This window comes from Colias philodice, chromosome 25, assembly GCF_061535455.1.
Source record: "Colias philodice isolate Cphi_HAF_F1 chromosome 25, ilColPhil1 Martin Lab GWU primary, whole genome shotgun sequence".
Classification (NCBI taxonomy): Eukaryota; Metazoa; Arthropoda; class Insecta; order Lepidoptera; family Pieridae; genus Colias; species Colias philodice.
This window is the reverse complement of record NC_143110.1, coordinates 5,302,269-5,317,440: the sequence shown is the minus strand read 5'-3', so window position 1 is coordinate 5,317,440 and position 15,172 is coordinate 5,302,269. Positions and strand designations below refer to the sequence as shown.

Below are 15,172 nucleotides of genomic sequence, written 5' to 3'. Positions count from 1 at the left end.
AGCGTCATAGAAAATCTCGTAGCACGTGTAGCGTAATAGAAAATCTCGTAGCAGTGTAGCTTAATAGAAAATCTCGTAGCATGTGTAGCGTAATAGAAAATCTCGTAGCACGTGTAGCGTAATAGAAAATTTCGTAACATGTGTAGCGTAATAAAAAATCTCGTAACACGCGTAGCTTTACGAAAGATCTCATAGCACGTGTAACTAGAGGTGAGATCTCGTATCACGTGTAGAAAATATAATGTTCGTTGTAATTTTTATATATTTCCATAGATTATAAATTATAATATGTAAAATTGAATGTTTCACAATTCGTAATTTATGCCAACTAAAAATTAAACTCAAATTTTCAGGTCAATCAGAACTAGGTGCAGTAGTACCAGTGTTGTTTTTGAACTCCAATCTCGGAACTCCATTGCTACCTCACACATTAGAATGCGCGGACTTCAAGGCGGCATTGGAGGCCGCCGACGACGAGAACGATAGGAGCTTATTGAATAAATGGTGAGTTTTAGATTTCACATTTTTATCGTATTCACTTTAAACTGTGGTGTTATTTGTGGAAGTCTTAGTTACGAAATTGTTTGTAGTGAAATAAACTGTAAAATTAGTTATTCGTAGAAGTGTAAATAATTAATAAGAAATTAAACAGACAAAACAATTATTTAAAAAAATGCATTTAATTTAAAAAAAGTCTTAAAACTAACTCGATTTTTTCGTTTTGACTGGGTTCTCATGAGTATTGATGAACCCGGTTAACTATAGAGAAATTTAAAAGCGTTTAAATGAAGGAAATAAATAAATAGACATATAGAGAAAAAATGGACGATCTCGTAGCACGTGTAGCCTTATGTAAGATCTCGTAGCAGATCAAACAGTTAAAAAGATGAAACGGCAGCAGTGTTTGCCTCTTCTGTATTACTGCTTCGTCATAGGTCTGACATCGTTGTAATATACAAATATGTTAGGTACACGCTAGACAGCAGCACGACGCCGCCGTGCTACCGGCTGGTGCGCGGCGCGCCGGCCCGCTGGCGCCGCGAGATGGCGCGCGCGCTCAACGTGCTCGTGCGCACGCTGCCGCAGGAGGCGTGCGACGCGTACCTCACCACCGTGCTGGAGCAGGTAACGCGGAGACAACTTTGTATTGTATTAGCCTGTTGTGTCCCACTGCTGGGCAAAGGCTTCCATGAATCACGATCTTGTGCTATTGTAGACCGGTCTCTATTAAATTGGTCCAGTTCAACCTGCCATCAGTTCTTCGCCGTAGCTTTGTCGGGGCTCCACAATGTCGTTACCTTGGCCCACAGTTCGTCCGGCAAGCGACTAATATGCCCTGCCCAGCACAACATTTGCCCTGCCGAGTGCCAAGTTAAAACATGAAAACAAAAAAAAAATAGTGGAATTTATATGTCAAGCCTTTTATGTAAAAAAGCATGTGTGCCGAGCAGACGTGTCAGAAGTGCAACTTCTTCGACAAGATTCAAAAATACCTGGAAATTTTACCTTCAACTTGCCTAGAGAAGTTTCACTACAAAAAAGCATTTGTATGTCATACAGCGTAAAGAAAACAAAAAAACTAAAACAAAATGTCGAATGATATGCAAAAAAAATTGGTTGTCTGTAAAGTCGGTTTACTGACGATAGTTGAACGTGACAATGTCCGATTGTGCTTCTTTGTCGCTCGTTCCGCGCTCTCGATTGCACTTCAAGCCTTACATGGAACGCCTCAGAGCGAGGTAACGCCGCATGAGTCATGTTTTTTCGTGCGTGCAGCTGGCTCTATCGAATTATAAGACGTTGTCACGTCAAATAAAAAGAAAGGTACAAGCTAGACAGCAGCACGACGCCGCCGGCTGGTGCGCGCACGTGTGCGGTGTCTGTCAAGTAAAAAAAATAAGCCTCATTTATTTATCAAGCTGTAAAAGAATTAAAAAAAAACGATAACATGATTCCATAATTTTCAGGAAGTACAACACACAGTGCTGATGAGCTCCGAAACTGCTCGTCGCTGTGTGTGGGTGTGTCGGTCCGGAGTGGCCGACGCTCCGCAAGGCTCTGATGAGCAGTTGAGAGAACTGCAGCGACGACTGGCTAACTTGCAGCGGGATTTGAAGGTCCGTCCGTTTAAATTTTTAGAAAAATTGTTGTCAGATAGCGAATCTACGCATTCTTGAGATAATTTTTGTAGCACGTGTAGCTTTATGTTACATCTCGTAGCACGTGTAGCTTTGTGTAAGATCTCGTAGCACGTGTAACTACAGGTGAGATCTCGTAGTACTTCTGTGCTTCAAACCATAATGATTAGAGAAATGGATATAGCTTCAGTTGAAAAATACGATCTAATGGTTTAGAAAAATAACTTTTCTTTTTATTTTGCCCAACTCTTACATCAAATCAAAATTAAATGTCATTGCCTAACTTAGTTTATTAATTCATTGAAATAACAGCTATGACGTCACAAAATGGCGCTGTATCATTTCTTTTAGTGCTTCATAGTACTACAAATATAAGCATAACTAAATTTCAGCTCTACCTAAGCGAACGTAACGTAATCCGAGCAAGCGTGCGCGGTCGAGCACATACAGCTGGCGACGAGGAGTATACCGCTGGTGTCCGAGCCGCGCTCGGCGAGCGGCTCGACGCACTGCTCGACGCGCTTGTGGCTGATGGGGACGGGCCTGCCGGGTATTGTGGGATACCGGCCAGGTGAGTAAAGAAATAATAAATAAATTTGAAAAATAACTATCGACTAAAGAAGGTGTATTGTATTATAGAGATAGAAATAATTGTGTTGAGTAAAGTGGTTAGTTGTGTTGACTAAAGTGTTGTGTTGAGTAAAGTGGATAGTTGTGTTGACTAAAGTGTTGTGTTGAGTAAAGTGGATAGTTGTATTGAGTAAAGTGATAAGTTAGGTAAATTAGTTAGTTATTTTAATGAATCCACTGCATATGCTTAAAACCAGAGAAGTTAATCAAATGTATTTATTTTATAATTTTTTATTTCAGTTTGTTCGAGGAAATATCGGAACACTTATTATTCTGTCAGAAAGCAACACAATGCACATCGAACAGAGAAATTACTTTGAACGAGCTGAAAACGTAAGTTACTATCCTTGCACCACAAATGAATTCTTATTTTCATTGTTAATGATTTTAGTATGTCAAGCTAAAACTTACCTTTGTGTGATGATTTTGAAGTGAAACTTCGTTATCGGGGTTGGAAAAAAAATTTGTGTAACATTTTTTCGTTACGCGTGACATTTTTCCGTTACGCGCCATCTTTTTCTTATCCCTACCACGCGTGATTCGACGTATTTCTGTAAAGTTGCATATAGTAAATTATTTTTTGAAAAATAAGGTCATAAAGAAGTTTCACTTCTTAACGTGTGTAATTTTAATTTCCAGCTACGTCCAAAGCGACAGTAAAGTCCCTCTAGTGGTTATAGGAGGTACGGGATGTGGAAAGGCAACTTTATTGGCAAGAGCGGCTGCGCTTGCGCACACTTGGCTGGACGATCTGGCGCTCGTTGTTCGGTAAGATGATAAAAGTTATAAATTTTGATTAAATTATCATCATGCTGTAAAATAGGATAATTTTGTAAGACAAATAAAGGAGGGTAGATTTAAAATAATTATTCCTAGATTATGATGAATTGAAATAAAAATTCTGAGAAACAATCACTGTTATAAAACTATTGGTTATTTAAATTTCCAAATTGTTTTTCATTTCTTGTAGGTTCGTCGGTCTCACATCGCAATCTAGCACTTCCCATCAGCTGTTGAAATCTATAGTTGATCAGCTGCATGTTCTACATACTGGCACCGTGTATCGAGGCAAAAATGTAAGCTTACTGTATGATATGATATTTAAATTTAAACATTTTAAAACCTCATGTGATATGATATAATCCCATACACTCCTTTAGTTGATAAGTTCATAGTTTGGTATTGATAGAAATTAATTGCTTTGGATTAGTAATTGATAGTTGATGATGATATTATAGCGCATATATTACGAGCGCTTCACACGAGCCGCGAACGCAGACTGACTCCGTAAAGATGTTATTTTTACCCTAATGAAAAAGGATCGCGTAAAGCGCTGACTCAGGATGTACGGCTAGCCCGTACACTTACTACAATTTTATCTTACAATCTCTATAAATTTTATCCTGTTTCCTAATGAAGAATGTTACTAGGTATGCCAAATCCCTTGAAATTGTGTCTCAGTAAAGCCTGTATGTATACAAATACACTAGTTTTTGTCGTAGTCAAAAATACCAAGTAGTTTTGATTTTATACGCATTCAAAGTTTCGAAAAATATCGAGTCCCGCTAATAGTCACGTGACCGCTTGTGACGTCACGTCACAACGCACCGCGCGGCCGCGTCCCCGCGCGGTGTGTATAAAGCAAAATTACCAATCTTCTATTGGATGATACGTGTAATATTCAAGACCAAATCTAAAAAATAAAATATATATCAAACTAGATGATATGTTCAACGATTCTGTTTAATCAAAAACATAAAATATTAAAATTTACTCGATAAAAAAAAATTACCAAGTTAGCTCTAATTTCCACACTTTTACGTTTTCTACTTGACATGGTAATACCTATTATGATTTTTTTTTCATAAACAATTATATTAAAACATTTGCAAGATATTTGTCAGATCATTTTGTGTAATTACTTTTAGTTTTGGTTTTATTTTTGGCGCTCTTTTTTTCTCGAGATAAACGTTTGGTTTTGTCACGATAAAAGTGGTTTATCGCAGATAAAACCAAAACTAAAAGTAATTACTCAAAATGCTCTGACAAATATCTTGCAAATGTTTTAATATAATTGTTTATGAAAAAAAAATCATAATAAGTATTACCATGTCAAGTAGAAAACGTAAAAGTGTGAAAATTAGAGCTAACTTGGTGATTTTTTTTTATCGAGTCAATTTTAATATTTTATGTTTTTTATTGAACAGAATCGTTGAACATATCATCTAGTTTGTTATATATTTTATTTTTTAGATTTGGTCTTGAATATTACACGTATCATCTAATAGAAGATTGGTAATTTTGCTTTATACGCACCCTAGTATCAAGTCGGCAGCGCTGTAGTAGGTGTTATAGCTTGCGCAGTATTTTGATGGGTTTTCGTCCGCGAATTTCGTTAATAGTCCAATAATAGTAATTATTATTCGTTTAATAAAATAACAGTCATGCCAAAGTTTCATCTTTATTTAATAGTTTCTCAAAATATTCTATACGATTGCGTTTTTGCACTGCTGATCTCTGAGGTTTATCTTCATTTTCCTGTTGACATTTGAATTTGTGTGGAACTATACCCTGTTTTTGTTTAATTCTTCCCCCGACCAACTTATATTTTAGTATAGTTCTCCATATCATTCTCAACTTAAAACAAGAAAAAATCTTACTAGCCATCTACCTATACTTAGCCCATACGAGCAGAGCAGAAGCACAGTCTAGTATAGATTAAAACTTGTATAGAAAACAAAGGATAACGCAAAACAGCTGCAATGTTCTCAAAATATTATAATATGTAGCTTACTTCCTTTGCAACTATAAAAAACAACTTATCCGGCGAATTGGTAGTTGTATTTTTACATTTAGGAACAACACATGATTTTCTGGTATTTGGATTGGACATTTTTAAAAGTATTTAATTATAATTTCGACGGCGCGGGCGCGCGATCGCTAGCGGACTGAGTGAGCCAGATTGAGCGTGTTGTGGTGTGACGTCACACCATCACCGGGCGTTTACAACTTGTTTTACTTCTAAATCGGAAAATAATTGACGTATCGAAGTAATTTTTTCACTAGTATTATTTATTTTTGACAGAGAATATGGAGTGCTAATAATCAAAATTAGTGAACATTCTCCATTAGTGTTTGAAATGTGAAATTCTATGAAAATAGATTTTTTTATACATTATGTTATGAATACTCTGGTTCAGATCCGGCTCGAAGGACCAATTAAAAAGATTGACTTGTCAAATGTCAAAATGTAACGGATCCGGTTAGCTGTAATGCTTTAGCGTCTTTAATAATTGTTCATTAGAAATATTGCTCTTATGCGGAAATGCTCGCAGCATAATAACAGCCTTATAAATTGTACGACTTCGCTTGTACATCTTTATTAAATTGTGTAGATTTTGTATCCTTATAAATTAGCCTGTAATTGTGTAATTAAAAATCTTTGTTCTTGTTCTTTGCATCTTTGATTTTTTTATTATTATTTTTTTGACGTGACAACGTCTTATAATTCGATAGAGCCGGCTGCACGCACGAAAAAACATGACTCATGCGGCGTTACCTCGCTCTGAGGCGTTCCATGTAAGGCTTGAAGTGCAAGCGAGAGCGCGGAACGAGCGACAAAGAAGCACAATCGGCCTTAAGACGTTGTCACGTTCAACTATCGTCAGTAAACCGACTTTACAGACAACCAATTTTTTTTTATTATTTAGGAAGCGGGATCGCTCTCAATAACACTACACCGGCTGCTAGACGCACTATCCCGCAGCCGGGCGGTGCTGGTGTGCGTGGGCGGAGCGGACGCGCTGCGCGGAGTGCGCTGGCTGCCGGAGCGCTTGCCCAGCGGCGTGAAGATGATCGTCACGGTCACTGAGGGTGAGTTGTGATCGCTGAAGTGGGTCGTGGTCACTGAAGTGGGTCGTGGTCACTGAAGTGGGTCACGGTCACTGAGGGTGAGTTGTGGTCGCTGAGTGAGTTGTGGTCACTGAGTGAGTTGTGGTCACTGAAGTGGGTCGTGGTCACTGAGTGAGTTGTGGTCACTGAAGTGGTTCGTGGTCACTGAGTAAGTTGTGGTCGCTGAAGTGGGTCGTGGTCACTGAAGTGGGTCGTGGTCACTGAGTGGGCCGTGGTCACTGAAGTGAGTTGTGGTTACTGAAGTGTAACATGATCATTGAATTCGTGTCGCGGTCAATGAGTTAGTGTTTTACAGTTATTGAAAATTTTCACGGTAATTAAGTATGTGTACTGTATTGTGTATCAATGATTGTGTCACGATAATTGATTAATAAAATAAATTCAAAAATCTGTTAAACGTTATAAACCTATCTTATTATCTTAACAGAAAAAGACGAGCCATCAAGTTCAGCAATAATGGCAGTATTATCATCTGAGGACGGACCGAAAGTAGTACGAGCGCCACCTGTCGGTGCGGAAGAAGCTAAAGCAGTACTCACTGCTTGTGCTGCGACGTATAGCAAGACGGGTGCTGCTTCACCGCCAGAAGCCGCAGTGAAAGCAGTACAAAAGTGTACTCTACCACTGTACTGTAAGGTGAGGGTAGTTGGTAGTAGGAAAATAGAGGGTCATGTTAAAATAATAGAAAAAAGAAGCTAAAGCAGTGCTCACAGCATGTGCAGCAACGTAAAGCAAGACTGGTGCTGCTTCACTGCCACAAATAAATCCTTTAATAAAAAAAATCCTTTTTCAGATCTTAGCATGGCAAATATCACTATCAGCGGAAACATTCACAGAACAGTCAGAGCCAGAAACCACGCCTGAATTAGTTATATGCGATGAATTAGAAGCTCAATTGGAACAAATTCTCATTGCAACTGAAGCAGCATTAGGCGCTGAGAAGGTTAAAGCCTGTTTGTCTTTACTAACTGCGTCTAGACGGGGTTTGGATGATACGGAAATACTGGATATGTTGGCTCATGATGATCTGTTTAGGAGCGAAGAGACATATTGTGAGTACCTTTTTTTGCTATATAGGTGGTTATAATTTGTTTATTTTTAGATTCATCAGTTTTATATGTATTAAAAAGCAAAGGACCTAAGATATATCCTTGGGGTATGCCCAGATAAATATAGTGTAAAAAGTTATCAATTTTTTTTATATTTAAATACTTGCGTTGTTATTATTTTATCAAATTCACTTATGTGTTTTCAACTGTGCATCACACCTAAGTATTAATATCTATACAGGTAAAATACTTGCGTTTTACATATGGGTACATAGTCAAAAGTTAACCGAAAAACGACACAATAACACTGTCACTATTTTTTATGGTTAAAATAACGTTACTTGATTAGATGTTTTAAAAGGGCACGAAATTGTCTGTACGATTAAGTATTGGGAATGTGCAGTAATGTGTCAGTCTTTATTACATTGTGGTGTTAGCCACCATTCAACCAACCAATTTGGAATACGTGCAATCGAAATAACGATTCTGTCGTCACGTTATACAGGGTGCCCCCTGTCGATGTACTAAGATGAAAGCTGACTTATAGTTTTGCAAACACTGATTACGTAAAAAAAACAGAATGAGGTCAAATTTTGTTTTTAAATTCTGTTTTCACCCGCTTCGCACAGTTGGCATATACTGATCTATGAATGTGGTCATTGTGTCTATGAAAATATAACTTTAAATGTTAGCGCCTGTGCGGGTGGGCAAGGTTGTTGGCTTGCTATTTTATTTAGGGTTGGTGTGTAGTTAGGGGTGTAAACATAGAGTTTCAAGAACTCATACTATAGAAAAAAAATTGTCTGAAATTTTATGAGTATTTTTACGTACTCAGCGTATGTTAAACTGTAGGTCCCTTTTTGCTTAGTACAGTGATTATGGGATATCTTGTATACTATAATTTGCTTGATTTGAGCGCAATTTTGCATTTTGAGGTCATTTTGCTATCGTGATTTTTCATGCAGGGTTGATTTAATGTGTGGGAAGTGAGGAGCATCTTATGTACGGCAATTTCGCTGAATAAAGTACTGTGTTCTATAGTAATTTTATTTTTATTCGTTCCAGCGGAAGAACCTTTGTACTAGGTAGATTTTTTTTCTTTTGTGTTCTATAGTTCATAACGTATTACAGTACCATGGGCACCCGCTGCACTGCTCTGGCCGCAAGTAAGCGCGTTACTAGCCCCATGGCTGCGCTGGGACGCACGTGGGGCGGCTCGCTGGCGGGACGCCGCGCTGGCCGCCGCGGCCGCCGAGCGCTACCTGAGCGACGGCCACCAGGCGCGCCGCACGCTGGCCGAGTACTACGAGGTGGGTGGGCGTTGCTAGGGACGCCGGCCGCGTTGCTAGGGACGCCAGGCGCGTTACTATGGAGACCAGCAAGTACCGCACTGCTACGGTCACAAGTGGTCCGTTGATACGGCCGCAAGTTGTGCGTTGCTACGGCCACATGTTGTCCGTTGCTACGGCCATATGTTGTCCGGTGCTACGGCCGCAAGTGACGCTTTGAATAGAGGACATAAATTTTATACTACTTTAATATATTTACATACAAATACCAGACGGAAATATCAGACGGAGGTAAATACGCATGAGGAAAGAAAAAAGATTGATCTTATTTTTTATATTTGCAGGGAGTTTGGTACAACGACAATGATCCGAAAATGTCTGGACGTCTTATTTCGCAAGAAAACAAATTCTCTGATGAATGGTAAGCAAATAAAACATCACTTTTATTGGAGTTAGATTCAAATGTAACGTCATCTTCTATGCATTTTTTTTATAAATAATCATCTTTTTATACAGATTAATTATTTTTCAGCTACAACACAAGAAAACTAGACGAGCTTCCATTCCAGCACTATCATTTACTCAAAGAAGACCCAGAAGCATTCGCAAACAAGCCATACTTCACAAAATTAGACTGGGTCCACGACAAACTAGCGGCTACAGACTGCGGACATTTTTTAGAAGACATAGGCCTTGTACATATCGACCCTTTGCCAGAACACCTTGAAATACTCAAGGAAGTCTTCGAAACGCACTCGTACGCACTAGACTACGACCATAGACAATTCTACGGCCTCCTCCGAGCTACCATAGAGCGGCGTCAAAGAGAAGGCATAGACATCCACAGTGATATAGTTCGGGAATGGATGAGACAGATTTTCGACCCACCCGTACCTACGTTTTATCCAATGAACGATGATTTCTGGAAAGTCATGGAGAATAGAGAAAAGCGCGACTTCTCTATGGTCGAGGGTTTTGATACTAAGCCGTACGATTTGATTGTTAGATTTGATACTAGGGGCAAATTTATTGCTACTGTCTCTACGGAGAGGGAGGAAATCTGCGTTTGGGATGTTACAAGGTATGAATGCAAAATTATTGAGAATGTAACTTAAAATTGATAAGATTAAATTGGAAACTAAATTTTAATTAAATCTACCCTACCTAATTAATCTATTAATAAAAGTCTAAATTTAGTTTTTTATAACTTAATTTTATTTCAATTTTCAATTGACTTTAAAAATAAGCTTATCGATACAATTTATTTTCTTTTTGGGTATATTAAGAAATTTAATTTAACAAAATTTTATTTGAATTCTGGTACATTCCGGTTGGTCTCATTTAAATGTTGTCTAGTTCTGACAATTTGAAGGTGGTTTAGTTTTCTGGTAAAATATATTATCACTTTTATGATAAAAATAAAACATTTTCAGGTGTAAGTTAGTACGAAAGATAGTAGGAGTGACGCATCCTATAAACTTAGTGCCAATAGACGAGTACCGGTGCGTTGTCTTGTGCAGACGCGAACTGAGAGTGTATGATTTAAATCAGGTAAGTTTTATTTACTTTACAAAATTGGTCTATTTAGATGTCTTCTTAGAATGTATTATTTTATTAAGTACCCATAAAATAGCATGATCCTGATGAGAATTGAAATAGGGCCTAATCAAAGAAAACTTTTTTGTTGTGTCATTATTATATTTCGCTTTTTACCTTTCCCCCGTCGTTGTCTGATAGAGATAACTGCATAGTGATAAGGCCGCCTTTTGTGTTTTATATTTAATTTCATATTGTTAAAGTGTTAAATAAGTAAATAACTCCACTATGATCTGTGTCCAACATTTTTCTGAAGAAAGAAAACCTCATATTTCATCGATTATTCATATGTTCCAGGGTAAATTCGTAGTTGCGCTAAAAGGTGTGATGAACCAAAAAATGCCATACTACGGTCTACACGACTCGAAGCATTTAGTCGCTCTGTCTAGGAATAGGATGTATGTGAATCTTATGAATATTGAAACAGGTATGTTATAAATTGAATAAGAATTGAAAGTTTTTTATCGTGTAGTCATCAATACAGAGATATGTATAGAAGAAAAAAGAGCGAGTGTGCCGAGCACACGTGTCAGAAGTGGAACTTCTTTGACAAGATTCATAGATACCAAAATCGTCGTCTTACTCCATGATAGACGGTATTGCCATGACGGGACCATGAAATTTTACTTTCAACGTGCCTAAAGAAGTTTCACTTCAAAATGCTACTACATAGTACAACTACTAATACATTACAACAAAATTATTATTAAAATGAAAAGTTTTAATTATTTCTTTACAGGTGATTGTGTGACGACGTTCAAAGCTGGTGAAGATAGATTTTTAAATTCATTGTTGGTATCGGGAGATGGAAGGTAAATGCCAAGTGTTATAAAATTAAATCTTCCATTTAAGTTTACCCACATTTCTGTAGTAGTTTTTAACATACATAAATTATTTTCTCTACCTTTTGTGAGTTTATTTTTCTTTCTTTTCTTATTTAACGCTATATAAAAATATCTATTACCAACATTTATATTAAATTTATGTTTTTTAGAGTATTGGTGTGTGGAGATGAAACTCAGAAGCCGTTCCCGTTGTTAGTATGGTCTCTAACATCTCGTAAACTGTTATACGATCTTAGGATACCGCATCACGATTTTGTCACGTCTAAAGCGGCTATTACTTATGAAGGTAAATAATAAAACGGTCTATTTGGTCAATAATATGTGTTAGACTGTGTGTTGGAACAAGAATAGATCCTTGTGGTACTCCAAACGTTTCTATGTATTAATTTGAAATCTATCATAATAATTTTAACATTTTCAATAATAAAATATCAAACGAAACCATAATTCTGTAATGCATATACTTGCGATGCGATTTAATTTTGACAAATATTTACATGGATAAAAGTATACATATACTTAATCAAAAGCTTAGGGTGGATCATTTCAAATGTTATTATGGTAAATTGCATCTTAACTACTTTATTAATATTTTCTATTTTACAATTATTGACAATAAGTTATTGTATGTTTATATCTCCACTTTACAGGTTCATATGTATGCGTAGTATCCCGTGAGCTAGACGAGCCAAGTCCAAACTTCATAGTAGTGTATGACTTACAATCTGGGACCTTGTTCAAAAAGTGGAAGCCAGGTTGTGATACTGTGGCCCTTGCTATAAGTTCAGTGGACGGGTGTGTGGTATCCTCGCTCGCTGATACCAGGATATTGGTGTGGGATTTGGTTACTGGTGAGTTATTTAGTGTACGAGTTACAATCTGGGACTTTAAGCATTTACGAGTTACAATCTGGGACTTTAAGAAGTTACTAGATACAATCTGGGACTTTAAGAAGTGACGAGTTACAATCCTGGACTTTAAGAAGTTACGATTTACAGTCTGGGACTTTAAGCAGTTACTGGTTAGAATCTGAGACTTTAAGAAGTTACGAGTTGCAATCTGGGACTTATAGAAGTTACTAGTTACAGTCTGGGACTTTAAGCAGTTACTGGTTACAGTCTGGGACTTTAAGATGTTACTAGTTAAATCTAGGACTCTAAGAAGATGCGACTTATTTGATATTTGTTTCCCAGGTAATTGTCGTCTATCTCTAAGCGGTCATGTATCCGCGGCTACACAGTTACGGCTCGGTCGTTCGGGTGCATTGTTACTCTCAGCTGATCTATCTGCTACTGATTTATCTGTGCGACTCTGGGATTTGGCTGCTGGTGAGATATACATATACATACATACACATGACAAAGATGCAATACATACAAGTGCACATATACGAGTTCGTGCATACATGTATACGTACACATAAGCAGACTCCCACACATACGTATAGGGACACACATATATCTACAAATGCCATACCTACTTTATACATTATATATCAATATTGCACACTTACACCCGCCCATATCTTTTTTGGTGATCACTGAATTCTTAATTTTTCGTTGTTTTCGCCTTATTTTAGTAAAAACTGTTCAGTTATGCTCTCAATTCCACTTATTCTTTTATAATCTATAAACTTAAAAATAATAACATCAAAATAGATGACAAAGGCAATACAAACAAATAAACCATTCATCAGACACATAAATATGTCTTTGTAAAAATTAAATTAAAAACTACCCGCATTTCAGGTAAACTAATAGCGGTATACACACCACCAGAACGTATTACCTCCTGCGAGATCCTCCTAGGCGGGTCTATTCTTGCTCTAGCCATGGAGAACTATAAGGAAATAGTCTGCGTCAAACTCTATGGTCCGACCATAGACTCGGTGAAACATGGCCGCGATCTAGAGTACGATGACGATGTCTATGGTCACATAGAGTATGAAGGGAAGACGTTTGAAGTCAAAGAGACATGATCGCTGGCGATCGAGTATATCTAGCAATAATCTGTGGCTATTGAATGGGAGTTGAGGCTGCGTTGATGGTTTTTTTTTATTCGTGTTTTTTATTTCATGGTTGTTGTTCTATGTTTTTGTTCTTGTATATTTTAATAGAACATAGTGTAATTATATTTTTGGCAATTGCTTAGCCTGCGAAAGTAACATACTTAATAATGTTTTATTTTTGTTAAAGAACTTTTTTTTCTTAGTGTACAATTTAAGTCCATTTAAACGTATGTATATTGTCGATACGGACGTGGAAAAATCTTATAAACTCATCAACGTCAGCCTCAATTCTTCAATGATAGTAAAGATGCATTTTATATTTTATTTGTCTATTGGGTGCAGGTCACTGATGTTATTTAAATTTGTATACTTGTGGCACAAACAGCAACGTATAAAGGAATATTGTAAATTATATCATCTTACGAGTCGTGTTTTTGTTTTTCGTTTAACGCACATAACTATATCTTTATGCGTGAAATGTCATTTTGAAATTAGTCTATATGTCGCAGAGAAATTGTATTATTTCGCTGTTTTTGTAGTGTACAATTTCTGTGTAGTATTAAAAACAAGAACCTTACCTAACCCACCCCCTTATCCAAACCAAAAATTTCTGATTACGAATTCTCGACATATTACAAAATGACGCGCGTTTGTAAACGGCGAGATTATACAATTGCCTGCGACATAAATACAACATCATGGTGTGAAAAATATATTTTTTCAAATATATGACAAATCGATTGTTCCCTAAATTTATTATTCACGTGTGAACAATAAATTTAGATCTAAAAACACTTAAAACAAAACAAACTTTTACTTATTGAGATAGAGGTTTATTAATTGATTAAAGATTTACAATATTTCTTTATACTGTTCCAATAAAGAAACCGAAGTACAACTCTTACAAACATAAATATCCACATAACCTCTAGTCAGCCATTTGTTTGTTTTAAAATTCTGTCGTAAAAAGAAAAATTGTATGAAAAAAAGACATTTGATAATTGTCACGATATTACATTATCAATACTATATATTTATATTTAGATATGGAAAATGTGTTTTCATAATTTTCAATCACCAACAAAATAATTAAAATATGTTGAGCGTCTCAGCTTTGCAAACAATCTGTAGCGTTGAAATAATAATTCAGATACTATAGATATACCTACGTGCGTCGTTTAAATGTTTGTGTTCGGAATTGAAAAAACTAAAAAGAGCGTGTGTCCCGAGCACACGTGTAAGAAGTGAAACTTCTTTGGCAAAATTCAAAGATACCAAAATCTTCGCCTTACTCTATAACGTGACGATATTGCCATGACGCGACCTTAAAATTTTACTCTCAACGCGCCTAAAGTAGTTTCACTTCAAAAAGCTACGGCAAATATGTTCAATTGATTTTTTGCACAAATATTGCAAGCTTTTTACGACAGAATTATTTCTTTTTACGTTCGAATTCTCAAAATGCCATAAATACTTAGTTATGAAACGTTTGCTCAATTTATTTTCAAGTAACGCAGGTTCGTTTAGCTATTTTATTATACATGATAGATATTCATATTTATTTTTTATATGACGCAAAAATGCGTAGAAATTATAAAAAAATAATTTATACTTGTGTTTGTGACCTCCATGTTGTTTTATTCACTACAGCGTTTATACTGCCACGTATCCCTTATGAATAAGAATAAAAAATGCCCAAAAAAAA

The 15,172-nt window shown here is 36.6% G+C and overlaps 1 protein-coding gene across 2 annotated transcripts in view; it reads left to right on the top strand.

Annotated features, from left to right (window-relative positions):
- Positions 1-13,615, top strand: part of LOC149477387 (NACHT and WD repeat domain-containing protein 2) — a 57,152-nt gene extending 43,537 nt beyond the window's left edge. For both annotated transcript variants that reach the window (XM_089710694.1, XM_089710693.1), the window contains exons 5-24: positions 354-504; positions 969-1,125; positions 1,968-2,117; positions 2,531-2,709; positions 3,009-3,101; positions 3,408-3,536; positions 3,739-3,844; positions 6,479-6,641; positions 7,108-7,316; positions 7,474-7,732; positions 8,861-9,039; positions 9,363-9,439; positions 9,551-10,099; positions 10,452-10,569; positions 10,912-11,041; positions 11,354-11,426; positions 11,609-11,745; positions 12,110-12,310; positions 12,653-12,787; positions 13,208-13,615. In XM_089710694.1, coding sequence (XP_089566820.1) covers positions 354-504; positions 969-1,125; positions 1,968-2,117; positions 2,531-2,709; positions 3,009-3,101; positions 3,408-3,536; positions 3,739-3,844; positions 6,479-6,641; positions 7,108-7,316; positions 7,474-7,732; positions 8,861-9,039; positions 9,363-9,439; positions 9,551-10,099; positions 10,452-10,569; positions 10,912-11,041; positions 11,354-11,426; positions 11,609-11,745; positions 12,110-12,310; positions 12,653-12,787; positions 13,208-13,437 — 3,425 coding nt within the window. In that variant the 3' untranslated portion in view covers positions 13,438-13,615. The remainder of the gene's footprint in view (positions 1-353; positions 505-968; positions 1,126-1,967; positions 2,118-2,530; positions 2,710-3,008; positions 3,102-3,407; positions 3,537-3,738; positions 3,845-6,478; positions 6,642-7,107; positions 7,317-7,473; positions 7,733-8,860; positions 9,040-9,362; positions 9,440-9,550; positions 10,100-10,451; positions 10,570-10,911; positions 11,042-11,353; positions 11,427-11,608; positions 11,746-12,109; positions 12,311-12,652; positions 12,788-13,207) is intronic.
- The last annotated feature ends 1,557 nt before the right edge of the window (positions 13,616-15,172 follow it).